Source organism: Mesocricetus auratus, unplaced genomic scaffold (genome assembly GCF_017639785.1).
Source record: "Mesocricetus auratus isolate SY011 unplaced genomic scaffold, BCM_Maur_2.0 Super-Scaffold_6730, whole genome shotgun sequence".
NCBI classification, from domain to species: domain Eukaryota; kingdom Metazoa; phylum Chordata; class Mammalia; order Rodentia; family Cricetidae; genus Mesocricetus; species Mesocricetus auratus.
The window spans coordinates 112,235,542-112,257,706 of NW_024429184.1; the positions used below are offsets into that span (position 1 = coordinate 112,235,542).

Below are 22,165 nucleotides of genomic sequence, written 5' to 3' on the forward strand. Positions count from 1 at the left end.
ATTCCCACCAGGACCATTTCCTTGTAGATATCAAAGCTTGTCCTATCCACCATGTTCCCTTCTTTTCTCCTTCATGTCTTTTCCCTGAAATCTGTCTGGAAGCCCTGAAATTCAGCAGGTTTCTAATGACAAGTCAAGGGGAATCTCTGGAGGGGAATCAGAAAGCACATACTGTTTTGCCACATTCTTAACAGAATTTGAACGTTTCCGACACTGAAGCAGAAGTGGTTCCCCAGTCCCTATATGTCCCCCCCTACACGGCTTATCACATGGTAAAACTCAATTCACAACTGTATCTAAACTCATGCGACTGTGCCACATTTGTTTCCTCCTGTCCTATGGGTTTCATTGACCATCTCTTGTGTGTATTATTATTTCGGGGCTGACCACTTGGTATTGGCTAGCCAATTAGAGGGCTTGGTCTTGGTGAAGGAAATATGACTGGCATTCACAGATCAGTGTATGATAACGATAAAAGTACTGACCATCATTTCTTGAGGCTCTACTATGTGCAACCTGATGTGCTAAAGCCTTCTTTGGCAGCTGGAAAAACTGAAGTTACAGCAGTCATCGCAGTACCCAGTCGGCCACTGATGAGGGCAGGCACAGACTGTGTGCAGCATATGGCTTGCTGTGCCTCCTTCCTCGACTCTCCAGGCCTCCTCACCATTGAGACACTTTGCTTGGAGTTTCCAGATCCCAGGTCTAGCAGGATTACTGGAAGCTAGGACACAACTAGGAGGGTGCCAGTCAGAAGTCAGGAGCTACAGGGTGGGGCCCCATTGCAAGCCGATGACAGAGAACGAAAAGATAACAGATTTTACAGGTGGTTATTCTAATACCGCCATGCCCATGACTCTCTACAAACAGTATATTAAATGAATTAGCCTTTTTTCCTGAAAGAGGAAGAGCGGGGGAGACAGCAACGGCAGCAACAGCAGTAGTGGTGGTGGCTGCACCCAGGGACCCTCTGGGACGCGACCCTGAGACAGTGAGCCCCTCTCTATCCTGTTCCCATGAATTTCCTAATGCTCAAACGTTCTAATCTCATTGCTAAAAGGCTTTTGTTCTTTTAAATTGTTCTGTGGATGTCAGCGTTTGAATATGATTCCGGTTTAATGCAGCAAGATTTGAAATGGAACTTCTGCACGTGGGCTCTCTAGATAATGAATGGCCTTCTGCCTGTACAAAAGAAAGAACACAAAAGAAATAAGCTACCTTGGAAGCCAGCTAAGCCAACAACCTCAGACCTGGGTTTGGTTGTAACTCAGCCCCTCGTGGAACATTTACTAGGGTGAAGCCTACGCAACTGCCATTTTTATAACTGAATATCATTAGCAAATGCATATGTTAGACTTAGCACAGGCTAAGAACCCAAAAGTCAAAGACTGCTTTATTGAACATTTGTCAGCATGGCTATACAGGTACAAGGAAAACTATAACCAAAATCCTGACTTCAAAAGTCTTGCCTCCTAGTTAAAGAGATAAAACAAACTCATGAACTATTAAACAATAATGCAAGAAATTATACAATTGTTGTGAGTCAGTGTTCAAACAATAGAAAATGTGATAAGACCCAGGTGTGGTGGTGCACGCCTTTAATTCCAGCACTCAGGAGACAGAGGCAGGAGGATCTCTGTGAGTTCCAGGCCAGCCTGGTCTACAGAGTGAGTTCCTGGATAAGGGTGTCAGAGAAAAGAAAAGATCTTTCCGGGTAAAACATGTGGTTGGGTGTTTGTGAAGAACATGAATCAATGAAGAAGAAAGCATCAGGCACTGTGTAGAAAGGGAGAATTCAAAGATACAGCCCACACAGCTAATGTAAGTTAGAGGGAAGAATTGGATGCCATTTGCGATGGTTTCAGTGAGGTATTGAGGAGTCATGCCAGTGAAGAGTGGAAATCAGCCACTGCTGGCAAGAAAGACCCTGAGAATCTAAAACTCTGAGTCAGTGGACAATGTTCATGAAAGACATTGCAGTCACCATTTACATATAAGGGCACCTGGGGCACCTAAGTCACCCAAACAAAGGGCTTCTACACCACAGTCCAAGAAAAATGGAAACACATGTCCTTGTACAAAAATCAATACATGAATATTCACAGTGCCATTACCTGCGTCAGTGGGGACAACTCAAACATTCATCAACTTATAAGTGGGTCAATAGAATACTGTAATCCCATGCAATGATTTTGCCACACAAAAATCATACCACAGCATGATGAACCTTGAAAATAGTATGATATGTTAAGTCAGGCACAAATGACCTATGTTCTATGGTTGCATTTATGTCAAATTGATAGCATAAAGAACCCAGAAAGTGGATTAATATTTGCCTAGAGGTACAGGAATGGGAAATAAAGGTTTTTGTTATGGTGGTTTTTGTTTTGTCTTGTTTTGTTCTGAGATGGAGTTGACAGAAACATCTGAATTTAGATTGTGGTAAGATGGCAAAATGCATCATGATACATAAAACCACGGACTTTTGCATTATACCTTAGAGTATATAGATTACATGTTTTATTAAAAAAACTAAAAAACATTTAAGCATGTAAAATGATTCCCAAGATCTTGGGGTTTAGGTAAGTGGTACTTGTCTAGCATACCTAAGACTTTGGGTTTGATCACTAACACCATAAAACAAGAAATAAAAATAGGAAGGAAAGGAATGGAGATGGAAAGAAAAGAGGAGAAAAGAAGGAAAAGATAAAAAGAGATGTCTCCAAATGTGGGCAAACACATGACATCCAGAGATGAGGGAAAATGGGATCCCAATCTGAGGTTTACAAACAGTGTCACAGCAAGCGGAGTGTGAGACAGGCCCCATGCCAAACCCTTGAAAACACAGTAATCCACCAGTTTGGGGTTTGTTTTGGTTTTTTCTGTTTCCACAGAGCAAACACTGTTGTCAACTTCTTTATATCCTACAGACACCCGCCCTGCATAGAACTGTGAATCCACTGTTAGCTCTCTGGCTGACCCAAACTTTAGGTCTGTTCACAAGCCTGTACTGTACTCACCGTGTTTTGCTTTTGTCCTACAGTTTTTGAAGAGCCGGAAGATCCAAGCAACAGATCGTTTTTCTCTGAAATTATCTCCTCAATTTCGGATGTGAAGTTCAGCCACAGTGGGAGGTATATCATGACCAGAGACTATCTGACCGTGAAAGTCTGGGATCTCAACATGGAAAATCGCCCCATCGAGACTTACCAGGTACAGAACGGTCACTTTGTGGGCTTCTACATCAGCCTCTGCCTGCCTGCAAATGTTTATAGAGCAGAGAGATAGAGGGCTGTTCATAGTGAAGCGTTACATAAAATACTGCAGGCTGCAAGTGCCTCGGGATTTAAGATAAGGATGCATGTGGACAGTTATGGCTTGAAAATGTTACCTGGGATGGGTCCCATACCCAGAGTGAGTAAGACAGGCATGGTCTTGTCTCATGAAGCTCTGTAGTGAAGAAATCGGCCGATAAACAAGGGGATTCATTGCATTTGTGCAAGGGACAGTGCTGAGACCCAAGGCAGGGAAACCTTGCAGGGTAAGGAAGACAAAGAAGAAGCTGTCATGTGCTAGTTAGCAAAGGCGTACACTTAGGAAAATACCACGGCCAAAGACCTGGAGCAAAGAGAACTGTGGTTGAGAAAGTTTTCCTTGATTGTGGAACAGGTGGGCAGAAAGTTCAGCCTGAAGACAAAAGCAGGGTCTGGTCTTAAAAAATTCTTGTCTCTGGCTGTAAAAAGGTTTTCTGCAAGGAAAGGGCATTGACAACTATGGGTTTTGCCTTATAGTGTGACAAGGAGGCTGCAGGAAGGGAGGTGGTGCTGAGGTGGACTGGATGATGGCAGGATGGTGCAGGGACAGGGGGGATGGAGAGTCAGTGACATCTGCTTGCTTACAGACGGGGAAGGGTGAAAAGCCAGGGGCTCTTTGTAAGAAGTTCTTGCATTAAGCACTGGGTGGCTGGATCAAGGGCGAAGGCATTGCTTCAGGGAGTTTTTATTTAAAGAGCTTACACAGAGTCGGTGGTAGAAAGCATTTGAAAAAGCCAGGCAAGGGACAAGGAGAAGATGAATCAAGGGACAGAAATAACCACTCTTGTTTTTCATATATCTTTAATTAGATAAAAAGAAATGAGGCAAGGGAAGGGGAATCTAGGCAGACAGATTTGATTTATATTGTTTCACTCGAGACACAATTCATCTATCATAGGATTCACTCATTTCAGAATATATAACTCCCCGGGTTTTAGTGTATTCACAGGGCTGTAGAGACATTACCAAGTCCAGAACATTTTGTCACTATGATTTTGAAACCTCATTCTAGTTTTACTGGGGAGGAAAAACTGTAGCAGAAACAAGTGAAGAAATAAAGAATGGATTTTAAAGATTTTACAATCTATCTTAGGGTTTCAATTGCTGCGATGAAACAGCATGACCAAAAAGCAAGTTGGGGAGACAGGGATTTGGTTTACACTTCTATATTGCTGTTCATCATTGAAGGAAGTCAGAGCAGGAACTCAGACCAGGCAGGATCCTGAAGGCAGGAGCTAATGGACCATGGAGGGGTGCTGCCTACTGACTTGCTCTGGGTGGCTTACTGAGCCTGCTTTCTTATAGAATCCAGGACCACCAGCCTACAGACAGCCCCACCCACAATGGTCTGAGTCCTCTACCAATGATCACTAATTAAGAAAATGCCTTACTGCTGGATCTCATGGAGGAATTTCCTCAGCTGAGGCTCCTTCCTCTGATGACTCTAGCTTATGTCAGTTTGACACAAAACTAGCCAGTAAACAATCTTTGGCAATAGCAGCTCAAATGAGGGTATCAGCAACAGAGGTCTCCAGATTCCTGATGTAGTTTCCAAGGTAAAATCATTAGAGTTTATCCGGGCGTTTGTGGCGCACGCCTTTAATCCCAGCACTCGGGAGGCAGAGGCAGGCGGATCTCTGTGAGTTCGAGGCCAGCCTGGTCTACAGAGCGAGTTCCAAGACAGCCTCCAAAACAGCACAGAGAAACCCTGTCTCGAGAAACCAAAAAAAATCATTAGAATTTGATGTGTATTGTAGGAAGGGAAATGCTGGGAGATACCCCGTCTTTAGCCATTAGAGAGGTGAAGTTGCCTTTTGATTTAGACGAGGAGATGGACAGTTTTGTTTTGAACATGCTAAGCTAATGAAACACAAACAGGTGAGGGGTAAATAGCAGTGCATAGCTGGTCTTCAAAGTACTTGGGTCAGTGGCCTTGAAGAATGAAGATACTATGAACTAAAAATAAAGGAAGTAGCAATAAAAGTAGACTTGTACATTAGATACTGTTGTAGAATTGTGACAGTGGGGGCAGGGAGGAAAATCATTGAATATGATGGACCAGTAGTTAATAAAAGAGTATTTGAGTCATGAAAAACTATGGCAGAAGGAATGAAAGAAAGAGGGAGGTACTCCAATTGCTTCTAGTGCTTTTGATGTTGTAAGGCAAGAAGTTGAATTTGAATGTGTGAGAATAAGACAGGAACAGTCATCATGAGCACATGAACTTAAAAGCAAAACTCCACATCATCCCCTAAAAATCTGAATGCAGTAACAGGGTCTTCAGAGACAAGAGCAGGAAGGAAAGGGTAGCAAATAGAACACCTTCCCAGACCCAAAACACTAGGACGTAAGAGGGAACACTCTAGGTAGGCACCAGCTGTACTTCTCTATGGTCAAAGCTGTGTAGGTGTTTTCTTCAGAAATAGGGCCTTGCCATCAATTCATGGCTACAAACCCATAGCCTTGGCAGTAGCCTGGGTTATTTAGGGTTTCTCATGGGACCAGCAACCCAATTAGATGTGACCCATCCCTGGTATTGAAACTTCATTTGGTGATAAGGGGTGTCCAGTTGCAGTTCTGTCTCCATTATTTAGTGATTTCATTTAGCTCACCTTCATAAGTGTATGTATTTTAGGAAGCTTCTATTGTATTGGGTTCCCATACTACCATTCAAATGGCCCTTGGTTTTAGCTCTCTCACCTCATATTCCCTCCCTGATTCCTGTCTTGCCTCCCCTTTCCTACTTGATCCTCCCATTCCAGTCACCCCATCCAAAACGATCTCTTCTATTTCCCTTTCCTGGGAATGTCTATCTGTACCCCCTAGTCCCTTACACTATACCTAACCTCTGGTTCTACAGATTGCAACTTGCTTATCAATGACTTAACTGCTAATATCCACATACAAGTGAATACATACTACATTTGTCTTTCTGAGCCTGGGTTACCTCACTCAGGATTTTTTTTCTAGTTCCATCCATTTACCAACAAAGTTCATTGTTTTAACAGCTGAGTGATACTCCATTGTATGAATGTGACACATTTTCTTTATTCATTATTCTGTTGAGAGATATGTAGGTTGTTTCCAGTGTCTGGCTATTATGAATAGAGCAGCAATGAACATGGTTGAGAAGGTGTCTCTGTGGTAGGATGAAGCATATTTTGAGTATATGCCCAAGAGTAGTATAGCTGGATCTTGACGTAGATCAATTCTGATCTTCCTGAAGAACCTCAACACTGACTTCCACGGTGGTTATACAAGTTCTCAGTCCCGCCAGCAATGGAGGAGTGTCCCCCTTACTGGGCTTGCTCAACAGCTCACACTGTCATTTATTTTGTTGATCTTAGCCATTCTGACAGACATAAATGAAATCTCAAAGTGGTTTGGATTTGCATATCTTTGATGACTAAAGATGTTGAATATATCTTTGTTTCTCACCCATTTGCATTTACTCTTTTGAAAAAGACCTGTACCCCGTTGTTTAGTTAGGCTCTCTTAATATCAAGTTTAAGTGCTATATATTTTTTATATTAACTCTCAATCATGTGTAGTTAGGAAAAATATTTTCCCACTTTGTAGGCTGCTGCTTTGTCCTAATGATGGTGTCCTTTGCCATGAAGAAGCTTCCTGTTTCATGAGGCCCCACTTATTAAATTCTGAGTTCCTCTGCTACAATGTTCTGGTCAGAAAGTCTTTTCCTGTGCCAATGAGTTCAAGGTTATTTCCCACTTCCTCTTTTATCAGGTTCAGTGAATCTGGTCTTACATTGAGGTCTTTGATCCATTTTGGAGTTGAGTTTTGTGCACAGTGATAAATATGGATCTATTTAGATTCGTCTATGTAAGTCATCTAGTGTGATCAGATCAGTTATTTGAAGAAGCTGTCATTTTCCAGTGTATATTTCTGGCATATATATAAAATCAGGTGACCATAGGTGTGTAGATTTATGTCTGGGTCTTCGATTTGATTCCATTGAGCAACATTTCTGTTTTTGTGCCAAATCATGCTGTCTTTATTACTACATCTCTGCAGTACAACTTGAAGTTGGAGATGGTGACATCTCCAGCAGTTCTTTTATGATTCACAGTTGTTTTAGTTATCCTGGATTTTTTTGTGTTTCTATATGAAGCTGAAAATTTTCCTTTCAAGGTCTGTAAAGAATTGTGTTAGAAATTTGAAGGTGACTGCATTGGAGCTAAACACTGCTTTTTAGTAGGATGGCCATTTTTACTATGTTAATCCTACCAATCCATGAGAATAGGAGATGGTTCCACCTTCTGCTGTCTTCAATTCCTTATTTCAATGTCTCGAGTCTTTGATTTGCTTGGTTAGAGTTACCCCCAAAATATTTTATATTTTTGAGGCTATTGTGAAGGTTGTTTACCTGATTTCTTTCTCAATCCATTTTGTCATTTGTCTATATGAAGGCTACTAATTTTGTGAGTTAAGTTTGTATCCTACTGCTTTGCTGAAAGAATTAATCCACAATAGGAGTTCCATGGTGGAAATTTTAGGGCCATTTATGTATGCTATCATATCATCTGCAAGTAAAGACACTTTGACTTCTCTCTTCCCATTTGTATCCCCTTGATCAGTAGTAGTATTTCTCTAGCTAAGACTTCAAGTGCTATATTGAATAGGTATGGAGAGAGTGGGCAACTTTGTTTTGTTCCTGATTCTAGTGGAATTGTTGTATGTGTCTCTCTGTTTAATTTGATGTTGACTATTGGTTTGCTATAAACTGCCTTTATTATGTTGAGGTATGTCCCTTGTATCTCTAATCTCTCCACAGCTTTTATCCTGAAGGGGTGTTGAATTTTGTCAATGGCCTTTTCTGCATCTAATGAGATGTTCATGTGACTTTTGCCTTTCAGTTTGTTTATGGGATGGATTACATTTACTGATTTTCATATGTCAAGCCATCCCTGAATCTCTAGGATGAAGTTGACTTGATCATGGTGGATGATCTTTTTGATATGATCTTGTATTTAGTCTGAAAATATTTACATATGATCATAAGAGAAATTGGTTTGCAAGTCTCTTTCTTTGTTTAGTCTTTATGTAGTTTGGGTATCATGGTGAATGTGGCCTCATAAAATGAATTTGGGGATGTTCTGTATGTTTCTATTTTCTGGAATAATTTGAACAATTGAAAGTCTGGTAGGATTCTGCAACAAAACCATCTGGCCCTGGTTTACTTTCATTTCACTAGGAGTTATATGTCTGTTTAAATTATTTATCTGATCTTGATTTAATTTTGATAGGTGGCATGTATCAAGGAAAGCATCCATTTCTTTCAGATTTTCCAATTTGGTGGAGTATAGATTTTTAAAGTATGTCCTTATAATTCTCTGGATTTCCTCAGTGTTATGTCTACCTTTTCATTTCTTTTTTTTTTTTTTTTGGTTTTATGAGACAGGTTTTCTCTGTAATGTTTTGGAGGCTGTCGGTCCAGCCTAGCCTCGAACTCACAGAGATCCGCCTGCCTCTGCCTCCCAAGTGCTGGGATTAAAGGCGTGCGCCACCACCGCCCAGCTTCCCTTTTCATTTCTAATTGTATTAATTTGGATAGTCTCTCTATCCTTTAGTTGTTTATCTCTATGTTATTGCTATCTTCTCTGAGTTGATGATTTCTTGCTATCTACTCTTTTAGGGCATAGGTTCTTTTTGTTCTAGAACTTTGCGGGTGCTGTTCGTATGAAATCACTCCATTTTTTATTGTTGTTGTTGTTTTGTTCATTTTTCAAAACAGGGTTTCTCTGTTTAGTAGCTCTGGCTGTCCTGGAACTTGCCTCTAAGAACTGTCTTTATTGTGTCTCCTAAGTTTGTTGTGTCATGTTTTCATTTTCATTCAATTCTTAAAAGTTTCCATTTCTTTCTTAATTCTGTCTTGACCCATTTTTCATTGAATGTAGAGCTGTTCCATTCCATGAGCTTGTGAGCTTTCTGTTGTTTCTGTAGACGTTGATATCATGCTTTATTTAATCCATGGTGGCTAGACAGCATGCAGGATGCTATTCCAATTTTCTTTTTTATCTTCTGAGACCTGCCTTGTGCCCAAGTATGTGGTCAGTTTCAGAGAAAATTCTAAGAGATGCTGGAAAGAAGGTATGTTCTTCTGTGTGGGGTGAAATGTTCCGTAAGCATCTGTTAGGTCCATTTCGTTTATGGTGTAAGTTAACTCCAGCATTTCTCTGTTTGTTCTTTGTCTGGATGACCTGTCGACTGGCAAGAGTGAGGCAGTGAAGTCACCCACTATCTATGTGCGAGGCCCAATTGTGATTTAAGCTGTGATAGTGTTTCTTTTATGTACCTGGATGCCATTGTTTGCTGCATAGATATTAAGAATTGCAGTGCCCTCTTGATGATTTTTTTCTTTGATGAGTATGTAGTGTCCTTCCTTATCTTTCTGATTAGTTTTGGTTTGAAGCCTATTTTGTCAGATATTAAAGTGGCTAGACCAGCTTTATTCTTAGTTCCATTTGCTTTGAATATCATTTTGCATCCTTTTACCCTAAGATGATGTCTAACTCAAGATGATCCTTGATGTTAAGGCACATTTCTTGGCTGCAGCAGAAAGATGGTTCCTGTTTTTACATGCATTCTGTTAGTCTGTGTCTTTTTATTGGGGAGTTGACACCACTGATGTTGAGGGTTATCAGTGAGCAATGTTAATAGATTACTGTTTATTTTTGTTGTGGTAGTGCCCCACTTTGATTTGCTGATCTGGGATTATTTATTCTTTGTATTTTCTTTTGTTTGGTTAACCTTCTCAAAATGAAGTTTTCCTTCTAACACCTTCTATAGATCTGAATATGTAAATAGATATGCTAAAATTTGGTTTTATCATGGAATGTCCTTCTCCATCTATAGCGATTAAAAGTTTTGCTAGGTATAGTAGTCTGGACTGGCATCTGTGGTCTCTTATAGTCTGTAGAACATCTGTCCAGCCCCTTCTGGCTTTTAGAGTCTCCGTTGAAAGTTCATGTGTTATTCTGACAGGTCTGCCTTTGTATGTTACTTGGTCTTTTTCCCTCGCAGCTTTTAATATGCCTTCTGTGTTCTGTATGCTTAGTGTTTTAATTATTATATGCCGAGGGGAATTTCTTTTCTGGTCCAGTCTATTTGGTGGTGTTCTGTATATTCCTTATATCTTGATAGGCGTTGCCTTCTTTAGTCTGGGGACATTTTCTCCCATGGTTTTATTGAAAATATTTCCTGTGCCATTGACTGTGGTTTCTTCTTCCTTTATTCCTGTTGTTGATAGATTTGGTCTTTTCATAGTGTACCAGATTGTCTGGGATTCTCTCTTCCATCACTTGTATTCTGTTGGAGAGGCTTGCCTCTGAAATTTGTGTTTGAGTTCCTAAGTTTTTCATTTCCAGATTTCTCTCTGTTTGGGTTTCATTTGATTCTATTTCCACTTTCAAGTCATGAAGCATTTTTATTCATCTCCTTCTACTGTTTGTGGTCTCATAAATTTCTTTAAGGAATTTATTAATTTCCTCTTTAGGGACCTCTATTTTATTCAGTTTTATCGTGTACTTCGGCTGTGTTGCATTTATCGGGGACTACTGTAGTAGGATTGCAGAGTTCTCCTGGAGGCATTGCCCTGGGTGTTCTCACACTGATGTCTAGGCATCTGAGTTTGAGATGACTGTAATTCTATGTGCTGATATATGGTCCTGTCTTTGTTGGGTGTTTTGTTCCTTGACTTCTGTTGCCTTCTCTGTAGTGGCTGTGTGTTGCCTGGTATGGAATACTTCTGGGATCCTGCCAGATGTAGCCACAGGAGTTCCCAGTATTTCTAGGTATTGGGAGCTGGCACTTAGAAATGGGAATGGGCTAAAAGGGGGCTGAGACGGTCCATGGGAAACAGGAAGTATGGTGTCTCATCAGTATCTGATTAACCCCCCGGGAGTAAAGACATAGAGTGAGGCCAGACCAAGGCAGGTGGCCCTCAGCAGCTGGAGCTGGAGAAATGGATGAGAGGAGAGGAGAGAGGTGAAGATCTGCTGTCAGCCTACCTGTTTCCCTGGGAGGTGTAGCCTGTGGCTTTCCAGGGAATGCCTGCTGGAGTTATGGGCAGGGACAAAAGGGTGAGTTTGGGAAAAAGATCTGCTTGATCCTCTAGAGATGGAGCTGAGAGGGAGGGGAGGCTGCAGCCCCTGATTTGCTACAGAGCTGGGGATGAGATTGGGGAGGGGTGTAGATCTGCAGCTAGCCTGCCTGCCTTTCTGCCCGATTAATTTTAATATGAAGGCATAATATTACGATAGCAATACCTGCTTGGCTTGCTTCCTGGTTCCATTTGTTTGGAATACTTTTTCCTATTCTTTCTCTTTAGACTCGTGCATATCTTTAAAATTGAAAATTGAGTTTCTTTTTGTTTTGTTTTTTTGGAGACAGGTCTCTGTGTAGCTTTGGAGCCTGTCCTGGAACTAGCTCTTTAGGTCAGGCTGGCCTTGAACTCACAGAGATCTGTCTGCCTCAGCCTCCCAAGTGTGTGTGTGTGTGTGTGTGTGTGTGTGTGTGTGTGTGTGTTGTTTGTGTACTTAATCACACTTTATGCTTCAGTAATAACAGCATTATTTTCTTTCTAGAATCACTAATGCATATTCATAGAGCTGGTTTAGTGGGCATGAACTCTTTTAGTCTATTTGTACCATGGGAGGTTTTCCTTTTTCTCTCAATTACAGCCTATAGTCTGGCTGGGTCCAGTAGTCTAAGTTAGCATCCATAATAATTCTGAGTTTGGAGCACACAGCTCTTCCGGCTTTCCAGGTTTCTATCAGCTATTGTTCTGACAGACTTTCCTTTATATGTGATTTGTGGGTTTTTTTTCCTCTTGAAACGTTCATTCTCTTTCTTTGTTCTATATACTTAGTGTTTTATCTATGATATGTCATGGGGAGTTCCTCTTCTGTTTGTTGTTCTGGGTGTTTCCTGTATCTATACAGGTGTGTTTCCTTATGGGAGATTTTCTTCTATAAGCTTGAAGATCTGGTCTGTGCCATTGACCTGGAATTCTTTTCCCTCATCTATGCCTATAGTTCAAAGATTTGGTGTCTACAGTTGCTACATAGTCCTTTCCTATATGATTTTTAATTTTTCATGTTCTTTGCTTGTGTGATCTAATTCCTCTACTTAATCATTGAAACCTGATATTTTATCTTCCCCTAAGTTTTCAAATTGAGATACTGAATTTTTTTTCAACTCTATCTTCATTTCAGCTTGAGTTTTCAGTGTTTCTATTTCTTTCAGGGATTCAGTTTTCAAAATCCATGGCCTCATCTGTCTCCTCAGGAGGGCTTCAGCAGCCCCTCCTGCCCAGCCACCTTATACTCAAAAGAGAGATCAGAACCGTCTTTGACTCCGGTTTTCTGCTCCACCCCTCAGGGTTGCTCTATAGCCGACCAGTGCTACCCAGACCACATCTCGAGTTCTACGACTGCTCTTGCCCTAGTCTGAGCCATCACAGTAAAGCGACAGCCAGTCTCGTGCCCTGGGTCTTCTGCCCTTACATTTCACAGCAGACCTGGCAGACCTTTCCGTGATGTCCTTCATCCCAATCTGCTTACTCACCATCTGTCTGTCACACTCCTTCCCAGACCTGTACCTGTGACCCTTTGACTGGAAAAAGCCTTTATTCCAGATGCCATTCAGACTCATTCACTCTCTGCAGGCTTCCAAGGCCGTGTTTCCTTATCCCGTGTAACCTGGAGTCCTCATTCCCCGAAATAAGCCCCCATCCCTCAGTGCTCTTCTCCACGCTTCCATATTCTGTGATTTTAGCACTTTCTAAAACTTACCATGTATCTATTCCATTCTATGGTCTCCTTCCCAATGCTCTGCCTCAAGCCCAGAGCAGACTTTGTAATGAACAGCTGTGTAGCAAAGCCTAAGTGGATACTATGTCTCTAACACCTGGTGAGCTTTTTAGTCCCCCAGAGCCCATGGATGAGTGGAAAGAGAAAACCAACTCCACAGAGCTGTCCTCTGCCCTCCACGCGTGCACAGACCTGCATACACACATCATGCAGGCATGCACACTAACAATAAAACAAAACATAATTCTGCTACTTACTGGCCCCTGCTTTATGCCACTATCTATACAAGCAACCTTCTTCAATCCACACTGGCATAAGAGCTCGCTGACCCAGGCTTTCCTCCTAAAGGCAGGGCCCTGAGCCTGCACACAGTCCAGCACCACCTGACACAATGCTAGGGCGCACAGAGGGGATGGACAGCTCATGTCACCAAGTCAGTGTTCATAGGGCTCCTCGCCTTGGATGATGACAACATGTTCTTGATGTTTCCTCTCAGGTTCATGACTACCTCCGCAGCAAGTTGTGCTCCCTCTATGAAAACGACTGCATTTTTGATAAATTTGAGTGTGTGTGGAATGGGTCAGACAGGTAAGAAACACTCAGGTTAAGAGTCTTTCCCTGAAGAAACCTCTAGACGATTTACCCTAAATGGACTGCATCCAAATGGAGATCAATGCTGGACTCCAGGACCTAGCCAGGATACATTATGTGGGTCACTGACTGGAAACTATGGTCAAGTCTGTAAGGAGAAGCATGCTGTGAGGACCCCAGGTTCATTTCTACTGGCACAGGTGACAGTTCAATGTCAACAAGAAAATGCTGTCTTTGACATACAAGGCAGCCAAAAGCTAGGGCCAAGTGCCTACTCAAGACCACTGGTAATACACCAGGAAGTCCTCTCCTGCATAATTCTGATTATTGTCGAGGGGCTTTCTAGACATATCCCCTTGAAGCTGCTAGAACAGACCTGACTGAAGGTCCCAGTACTTCATTAGTAGAATTCTAGCCAACCTCATTAATCACAATCCTTCAGAGTGATTTATTAGTGTTTTAAGGCCCTTGATTTCTACAATACTTCATATTGCCTCCCAATAGTTCATTTTTAGTTTGACAAATACAAATGATTCTCTGAGTATCTGTAAACTAGATGCAGGCTGCTGAGGTTCCGTTAGCTCCTTGATGATGGAGACATAGCATTCAATAGCATGGGACTTTTTCACAGCAGGCCGTTCTGAGATTCCAGCTCTGAGTGAGTGCCATGGTCTCTGACCATCTTGCCCCTCTTCCCAAACCACCACTGAATCTTCTACTGAGGAATTCAGCTGAACCAGATGTAGTAAATATGGAACAAAGGACCCAGGTTGCACAGTTTATACAGTTTATACAGGATAAGAGAGAAAAATAACTGAACCATACAAACCGGAGTCCCCAGGAAAAGAGGCCAGTCTGTTACTTTACCACTTAGTCATTGCTGGTTGATTCTATTTACAAATCTGTTATTATTTCAGTTTGCCCTTCACTGACATAGATTCATAACCAATGACTACTAAGTATCTATGCACAAGACACTTTTTTATACACATCTTCTAATCCCAGCCACAGCCTAGTAGGGTTGTCTCCCTCATTTCCATCTCACGGTTGTGGAAGTTAAGAGTCAGCTTACTGCAGACTTGGTGAGGTGGCCCAACCTCAAACATTAGTGAGCAGTAATTTCAAAAACCTTTGAGTCCTGAGATCAATGTTGTTCAGAGTTCAGATAAAGTTAAGCTATTTAGGGATAAAACATATTTCTTCTGGCGTGCTTAAAAGTAAGTCAGATCTTGACGCAGAACTGAACTCAGTGTCCCAGGAGCTACAAAACCAGATGGCTGGGTGTTCACACTCTGTGGTCTACACGTGCATTCTGAGCTGTCGGCGTGCACACCTTCCCTTGCATGGGCTACCGGAAACTTAACTGTGACTGTGGAGGCAGAACCCCATATGCCCCCGTGACAGTTCCCTGGAGCACCCAGACAGACACCCCTTTATCCACGGCTTCCCTTGACTGGGCCAGTCAAACAAAATCCAACCTCTGATGAATCCACACAGTTGACAAAGTTCCCAAAGTCAGCCAGCCTTACCAGTTTTTTTTTTCCTCCACCGAAACACAGCAGACAACCGGCATTCCTTGCCAAACACAATCTATGTCAGCCTCTTTGAGGTGCCACCATGAGATGGTACACATAGGGTACATACCCCAAATGTCCCCAATGCTTGCCACCTATCTTAAATGCCAGCTGTAAAGGTTCATTGCTCTGTTGCTGGAAAGCCTTCAGCATTCACTGCTCTCCCACTCAATCACTGACATCCCCAAGGAGGGACAGGTCACAAGAACAAGGAAGCATCTCCTATAATGCCTTCCACAAAGTTTAGATATATGATGGTCCAATCTGTTTACTGTGTCTCCATTTTGTGGACAAGTTTTCTAAAACATCAGATTATAGAGCTGGCTCCCAAAAGGAGAGAGGCTACCCTGTGGTGGTCACTGCTTCTGCGCTTCACACATCTGGCTGATGAGCTAAGTAAGTCCCCAGAGCTCAGACAGCCCAGAAATTCCAGTAAAACAATTGTATGTCAGACCTGGGAAATAGTTCACTTATTCCGTATGTTCCTGCTTACACCTCCTCATTATGGGCTCCTGTCTTAGGATTTATATTGCTGTGAAGAGACACCATAGCCACAGCAACTCTTATAAAGGAAAGCATTTAATTGAGGGGTAACTGACAGTTGCAGAGGTTCTGTCCATTATCATCATGGCAAAAAGCATGGTGACAGAGTATGGCAACGTGCAGGCAAACAGTGCTGGAGAATTCTACATCTTGAAGCAAAGGCAACAGGAAGTGTCCTGAGACACTAGATGGTATCTTGAGCATATGTGAGACCTCAAAGCCCTCCTCCACAGTAACACACTTTCTCCAACAAGACCACACTTCCTTACACTAATGGAATATCAGTAACCCCAGGACAATAACAATTGGGCCCGATTAGTGACTCAAGAACAAAAGGTATTTGTGGAACAAAAGTGAGTAATACTGATGGTCATCTCAACCCTTTGTTGTAAGCCCAGCTAAAGAACTTGGCACTTTTAGTGACCCAAAAAGAAGTCAATGCTCTCAGTTTAAACCTCTGGTTCTGTGAGCTGGCCTTGATGAGAATCATTTGCTCCTGAGAGATGCTATGGGGATGTCTGACCACCCTTCTCTGTAATACTTAGTTTCCCCTCTCCCTGGCAGTGTCATCATGACGGGCTCCTACAACAACTTCTTCAGGATGTTTGACCGAAACACCAAGCGTGACGTGACCCTTGAGGCCTCGAGGGAAAACAGCAAACCCCGGGCTATCCTCAAACCCCGAAAAGTGTGCGTCGGAGGCAAGCGAAGAAAAGACGAGATCAGTGTCGACAGTCTGGACTTTAGCAAAAAGATCTTGCATACAGCTTGGCATCCTTCAGAAAATATTATAGCAGTGGCGGCTACAAATAACTTATATATATTCCAGGACAAGGTTAACTAGGAGGACAAGCTATTACTTAGTCTCACATACTGAATACTAGTCAAACAAGTTTTTGAATGTTTCTTTGGGTCTTCATTTGATGCATTGAGTTTCATTTCCCTATGCATAAAACAATTGGAATAGGATAAAAAGGAGTTCAATGTTCCTAGCTCCCCAATTCTAAGAAACTTTTGTCAAGCTCGGTAGGCTCAGGCCACTTTTGTTTAGAATCAAGAGCTGCCAACTGGCACTAATTCTTCCATAGTCAACTTGAATTTCTGATGCGTTCATTCATTGCCCAGTTTTCTCTGGTGGGTTCCGTGTTTTGTTTCTAGGTGTCTGATGCGATAAAATGAGATTGTCTGTAGTATTTAAGAAGAAAAGACATAAGGATTTTTTTTAATTAAGCAATTCCATTTGTTTGAAAAAAATCAACAAAAAATAAACACTGTTTACTCTTAGAGAGTTTCTCTTTGTGAAAAACCAGCCTAGCCAGTATATCTTGTCTGCCTTCCAATCCATTTCCTTTTACACAGTTCCATTGAAGGCAGAGACTTATTTCATGAGTCTGAGAAAGAAGTGCCGAATGGGAAGGGAGGGGACATGATGACACTGTTCTTTCTTTTGGTAAGTGCCATAGAAACAGCCTGGGAATGTAATGGCCAAAGTACCACAGACACATTAGGGAACCTTAAAGAGAATCCTTTCTCCATGCAGCTTCCCAGAGTTTGCTTGGCAAGCCAGCTGAGACCAGATCCCATCCATTGCTTGCTACTCTTGCCTTTATTTTTGTTTCCTTTCAAAAGGTTCCATCCAATGCCCGCCAGTGTGGCCCTTGGCCCTTTCTCTTCAGCCTCTGCCAGAGGATTTGCCCACTGGCTTACAAAGGCTGTGGCCCAGTTGCTTAGTAGCAGGGGGTCTCAACAAAGCAGTGGTGCAGAGCAGCAGCAGCCCCCCAAGAAAGGCTGGGCTGTTCTTCTGGGTTTATCCCTCCTGAGCAGCCCCTCCTCTTTTCCAGAAAGAACCATCCATCAGTCCTCACTGTGTCTGAAACAAAGGGCATAATGATGCTGATTTGTCAGCCTAAGCACACGCCTCTGAGCTCACTTCAAACTCACCAAACTGGGAAAGTAGACATGAGATACGGGGCGGGGGGGGGGCACACGTGACTCAGGACCATCATCCCTGCCTCAGCTCTGTGTTCAAGTCTCATTTCCTTACAGCAACACTTAGCTTCCTCCAAGAAATAGCAGTCATGAACTATCAGTTCTGACCAACCTTTTTATTATTAATCACAACAACTGATTCATCCTTCTCTAGAGATGACTCATACTTCAAGAAAGCCATTTCCCAAAGGAAGTTCAAAAGTAAAGCATTTATACTCTCAGAAAAGAAGTGTAGAAGGTGCTTGGGTGTGTCCAAAAAGTGGGACCACAGCTTCTGCCTGTTGCTCTGTTTTAATTCATCTCCCCAGTTTCCATCTGGAAGAAGGAAATAACTTGAGATGGGAGATTTTCACTAAAAGGTAATTTTTCTTCAGTTTCTAGATTTATTAAAACTCCCAACTTTTTAGTTTGCTTTGGAAGAGAAAAAAAAAAAGAGGTACCGTGTTGTCTCAATTTCCAAGCTGTTTGTGCATGCAAACAGTTTCGCAGCAAGGAAGTCACTATCTATTTCAACCACAACCATTTTGTAAGAGCTTGAAAGCACAAGCCTTTGCATCTCCACACAACAGTTACATTAGGATGAAGAGGTGACTGTCCTAGTATCTCTCAAGGTCTCTGCCCATTGGCATCTTTCACGACCCATGGAGATACTCCCTGGGAAAGAAAGCCCCATGAGACTTTCCTTGATGAGAAATCCCTCCTGCTCCTAAAGAGCGTAAATGGATGGGGAACACCAGGTCACAGATGTTTGCCATTCTTAGCTTTTTCCCATCTCCCGGGGACTCCCCACCTCTGACTATGCCAGCTGGGCATATGCAAATCATATTTATAGCAATCTGAACGCCAGCCTTAGTTTGTATCCCTGTTCATTTAACATGTATCTAAGTCACCTTTCTTCAGAAGCAAGATATCCTCCTCCAAAGAGCAAATATCCCTGAAATGTTGGTCTGATGTGCTGGTATTTCTTTCTAACAGAAATTGCATTAACTATTCACATGGAAACATGTATCCACATACCTCCTGAATCATTTTGTGAGCCACCAAAAGTGGACTTACTAAACTTCAAATAACCAGCACAGTCGGTCTCAGGTAGTGGGTCATGACCCCTTTGGGTGTCGAACAATGACTTAACAGTAGCAAAGCAACAGCTATGAAGTTGCAATGAAAACAATTCTATGGTTGAAGGTCACCACAGCATGAACTGTACTAAAGGGTTGCAGCATTAGGAGGTTTGAGAAGCACTGACCTAGCATGACATCGGTACCTTTGGAGGCATTGGAGTATCTTCAGGGTCTGCACATAACAGTCATCAATGCTCCCTAGAACATACATACACATGAGCAGTTCTGGTCATCGTCAAGGAGCTCACAGGCTGCCTGAAGTCTGTGGACTTCAACTACAAGCCCCCACCCTGTCGTAACCAGCCCGGTACAGAGTGCAAGCTAAAGGTGAGGAGGGGTTGTCAGATGAAGTAGAACACACACACTGCTGCCAGGCTCTTCATTGAACATGAAAGGGAGCCTCAGGCAAACTGCCGTAAAGACGTGAAGATGAAGACAGGACAGGATGTCACTAGAGCAAGGCCTCAGGCGTCACTAACCAATCTGTCGCCACTTGCAGGCTCTTTGCCAGGCACTGAGCAGCAAACCCTTTTTCATCTCCTTGAGCCCCAGGTATGCATTACTTCGCAAACCCAGATGCCACTCCAAGCTGCCTGAAAACCAGCCTGCTACGGTTTTAGCAGTTTCCTTGGCCCCAAGGCCCCCGCACTGTATGCTGTGAGCGCCATCAGATTACGACTAGTGGGCATCAGTTCAATTAAGTAAAATAGAAGAAAGCATGTCTTCCTGAGCTTTTATTAAATCTTCCTAAGGTGACATTCAGTTCCTGATGTCTAAAAGCAAAGCAACTCAAAACACTGGACCTTGAGAGGCAGCCATGATTTCTTGTCCAAAGGAGGAAGCTAAGTAGTGAGAAATAAGAGTGACACAAGCCAGCAACAAGGGACACAGTGCCGGGCAGGCAGGTAATGGGGACTTGTTTGTCTCTTAGCTGCTTCAGGTCTGGCTCCTGCCCTTCCACAACAGACCAGACACGTCAGCCACCTTCCGAGAGGGTTATAAGATGTTCCCATACTCACTTTGTTGCCTTCTCCCTCAACACACAATGCCATTGAGTCCCACTTTGCAAATGGAGAATGACAGATTGCCCACCAATGACATCACCAGTGAGCGATGGATCTTGTATCTGACTGAAGCAGAGCTGTTAAAATCCTGGACCAGCTACAGACAAAGCTAACATTGCCCAATACTTCTCACAGGCCAGGCTTGATTCTACAAATTGCACATGCATTGCCCAGTGGTGGTGGCGCACGCCTTTAATCCCAGCACTTGGGAGGCAGAGGCAGGCGAATCTCTGAGTCTAAGGCCAGCCTGGTCTACAAAACAAGTTCCAGGAACAGTTAGGGCTGTTACACAGAGAAACCCTGTCTCAAAAAAAAAAATAAAAAATACACATGTATTAACTTATTTACCCACAAACTTAAGCCATATATCTGACAGGTATGTTCTAAGAACCTCAGCATCAGTCTAGCCTTCCTCTGGATTCCCATGGTAATATGCAGCCCAATAGACATAGGTACCCCTATTGTTCCTGGCCACCATCTGCATGACATAACCATGCTGAGTATCATAGGCAACTGCAAGACACAGTATTTCTGTGGCTAAGTGTATCTGGACAGAGTTGTTATATCAGTACCACTACAACCATGAGCAATGTGTTACACTAGGACATAAGAATGACCACAGTGTCAGAACAACCACAATAGCACATGGCAAGGGGGAATCTTGCAATCCTATGGGTACATGTCAGTCGCCTTTGACCAATACACTGCTCTGTGGCCTGTAACTGGACTATTATAGTAAAGGAAACAAATGACAACACTGTAGTGACTGACTGAACTGTTACAGTAAAGGAAACAAACCACACATTTACAGAATTCTCAAACAACTAAGCAGGATGCTTGGTCCATGTTCTCATTCCCACCTCCCAATATATATAAAGAGAAAGTACTGATTGAAAAGCCAGTCCTAACCATGAGCCTAAGTTCACCAACATTAGGGGTAGCCTGACAGCTTGGGAGTGGGAATCAGATCTCAGACAAAAGGACGGAGGTACTGAGACACAAAAGACACTGCCTCTGCTGGAGGTAACAAGTGGTAGAAGTTCTGAACATCATCAGTGTGCTTACATAAGGCAATGTGAGGGAGGTGCAGTGATTTTTAGGGAAGTATGTTGGTGAACTAAAGTGGGCCAAGCCACAGAGGTTCACCTAGGAGATACAGCACTGAGAACACATAACAGAATGACGTGCTGGGGATCCCTCAGCATTGTCCTATAGTGTCTTGACTCAGGAATCTTTTAAGACCTGGGATTCTCCAGTGTTTTAAGTATTTTGAGTGAAAAAAATACAATGGATGCTTGTTAAGCCTGTTGGATACAACGAAGTTATTGGACCATAATAGGAAAGGGGAACAATAGGATGCAAACAATAAAGCAAAACTTATCAGAAATCAAAAGCAAGTCCCTGTGTTTAGGTAAAACAAAAAAACACAAATGTAAGGGCACAGGTGAAAAAGCACCTGTAGTTTGGGTTGAATACAAATTCAACAGGAATCAGAATAATGGTAATTAAAAATAACAGAGAGGGAAAGATGGTGTTTCAAACTGTATGCTGGGTCCCCCCCGGGGAAGCCACATGGGAAAGTAAACCTCCCTGGCCCCTCTCTCACACCGTACACAAAATGATCTCCAGATGGGCCAAAGACTTCAATGTGGAAGACTCATCAGTGGAGCTTTTAGGAAACTTTTAGGAAAATGTTCAAGGGAACATTTTCATGACCTTGGAGTGGGAAAGTTGTTTTATTTTTTTCTAAACACATAAAAAATACTAACCCCCAAAGAATTAATCCACAAAATAAAATAAATGAAGTAAATAACCCTAAAAACAAAACCTCAGATTGAATTTTTTAAAATGAAGAACTTTTAGGCAAGTCATCATACAGTTTCTCAAAAAAGTTAAATATGAGTTACATGTGGCTAAGCAACTTTGCCCCTGATACGTGCTAAAGAGAATTCAAAGTAGACACCCCATGAAGGTTCCTGGTGGTGATCGTTATGAAGGCAAGAAGGGATTACAGCCTGATTTCCATCAGCTAAATGAACAAGTTATTTGTGATCTTCACACCATGGAATATTATTCAACCATGACCTTGAAAACCATATGGTAAGTGAAAATAGGTAGAATCAAAAGACCTCATGATCC

General features: G+C 42.4%; 1 protein-coding gene across 8 annotated transcripts in view; it reads left to right on the forward strand.

Moving 5' to 3' along the window:
* Nucleotides 1-17,136, forward strand: part of Ppp2r2b (protein phosphatase 2 regulatory subunit Bbeta) — a 390,383-nt gene extending 373,247 nt beyond the window's left edge. For all 8 annotated transcript variants that reach the window (XM_040741864.1, XM_040741866.1, XM_040741865.1 and 5 more), the window contains 3 exons: nt 3,044-3,213; nt 13,641-13,732; nt 16,417-17,136. In XM_040741864.1, coding sequence (XP_040597798.1) covers nt 3,044-3,213; nt 13,641-13,732; nt 16,417-16,696 — 542 coding nt within the window. In that variant the 3' untranslated portion in view covers nt 16,697-17,136. The remainder of the gene's footprint in view (nt 1-3,043; nt 3,214-13,640; nt 13,733-16,416) is intronic.
* The last annotated feature ends 5,029 nt before the right edge of the window (nt 17,137-22,165 follow it).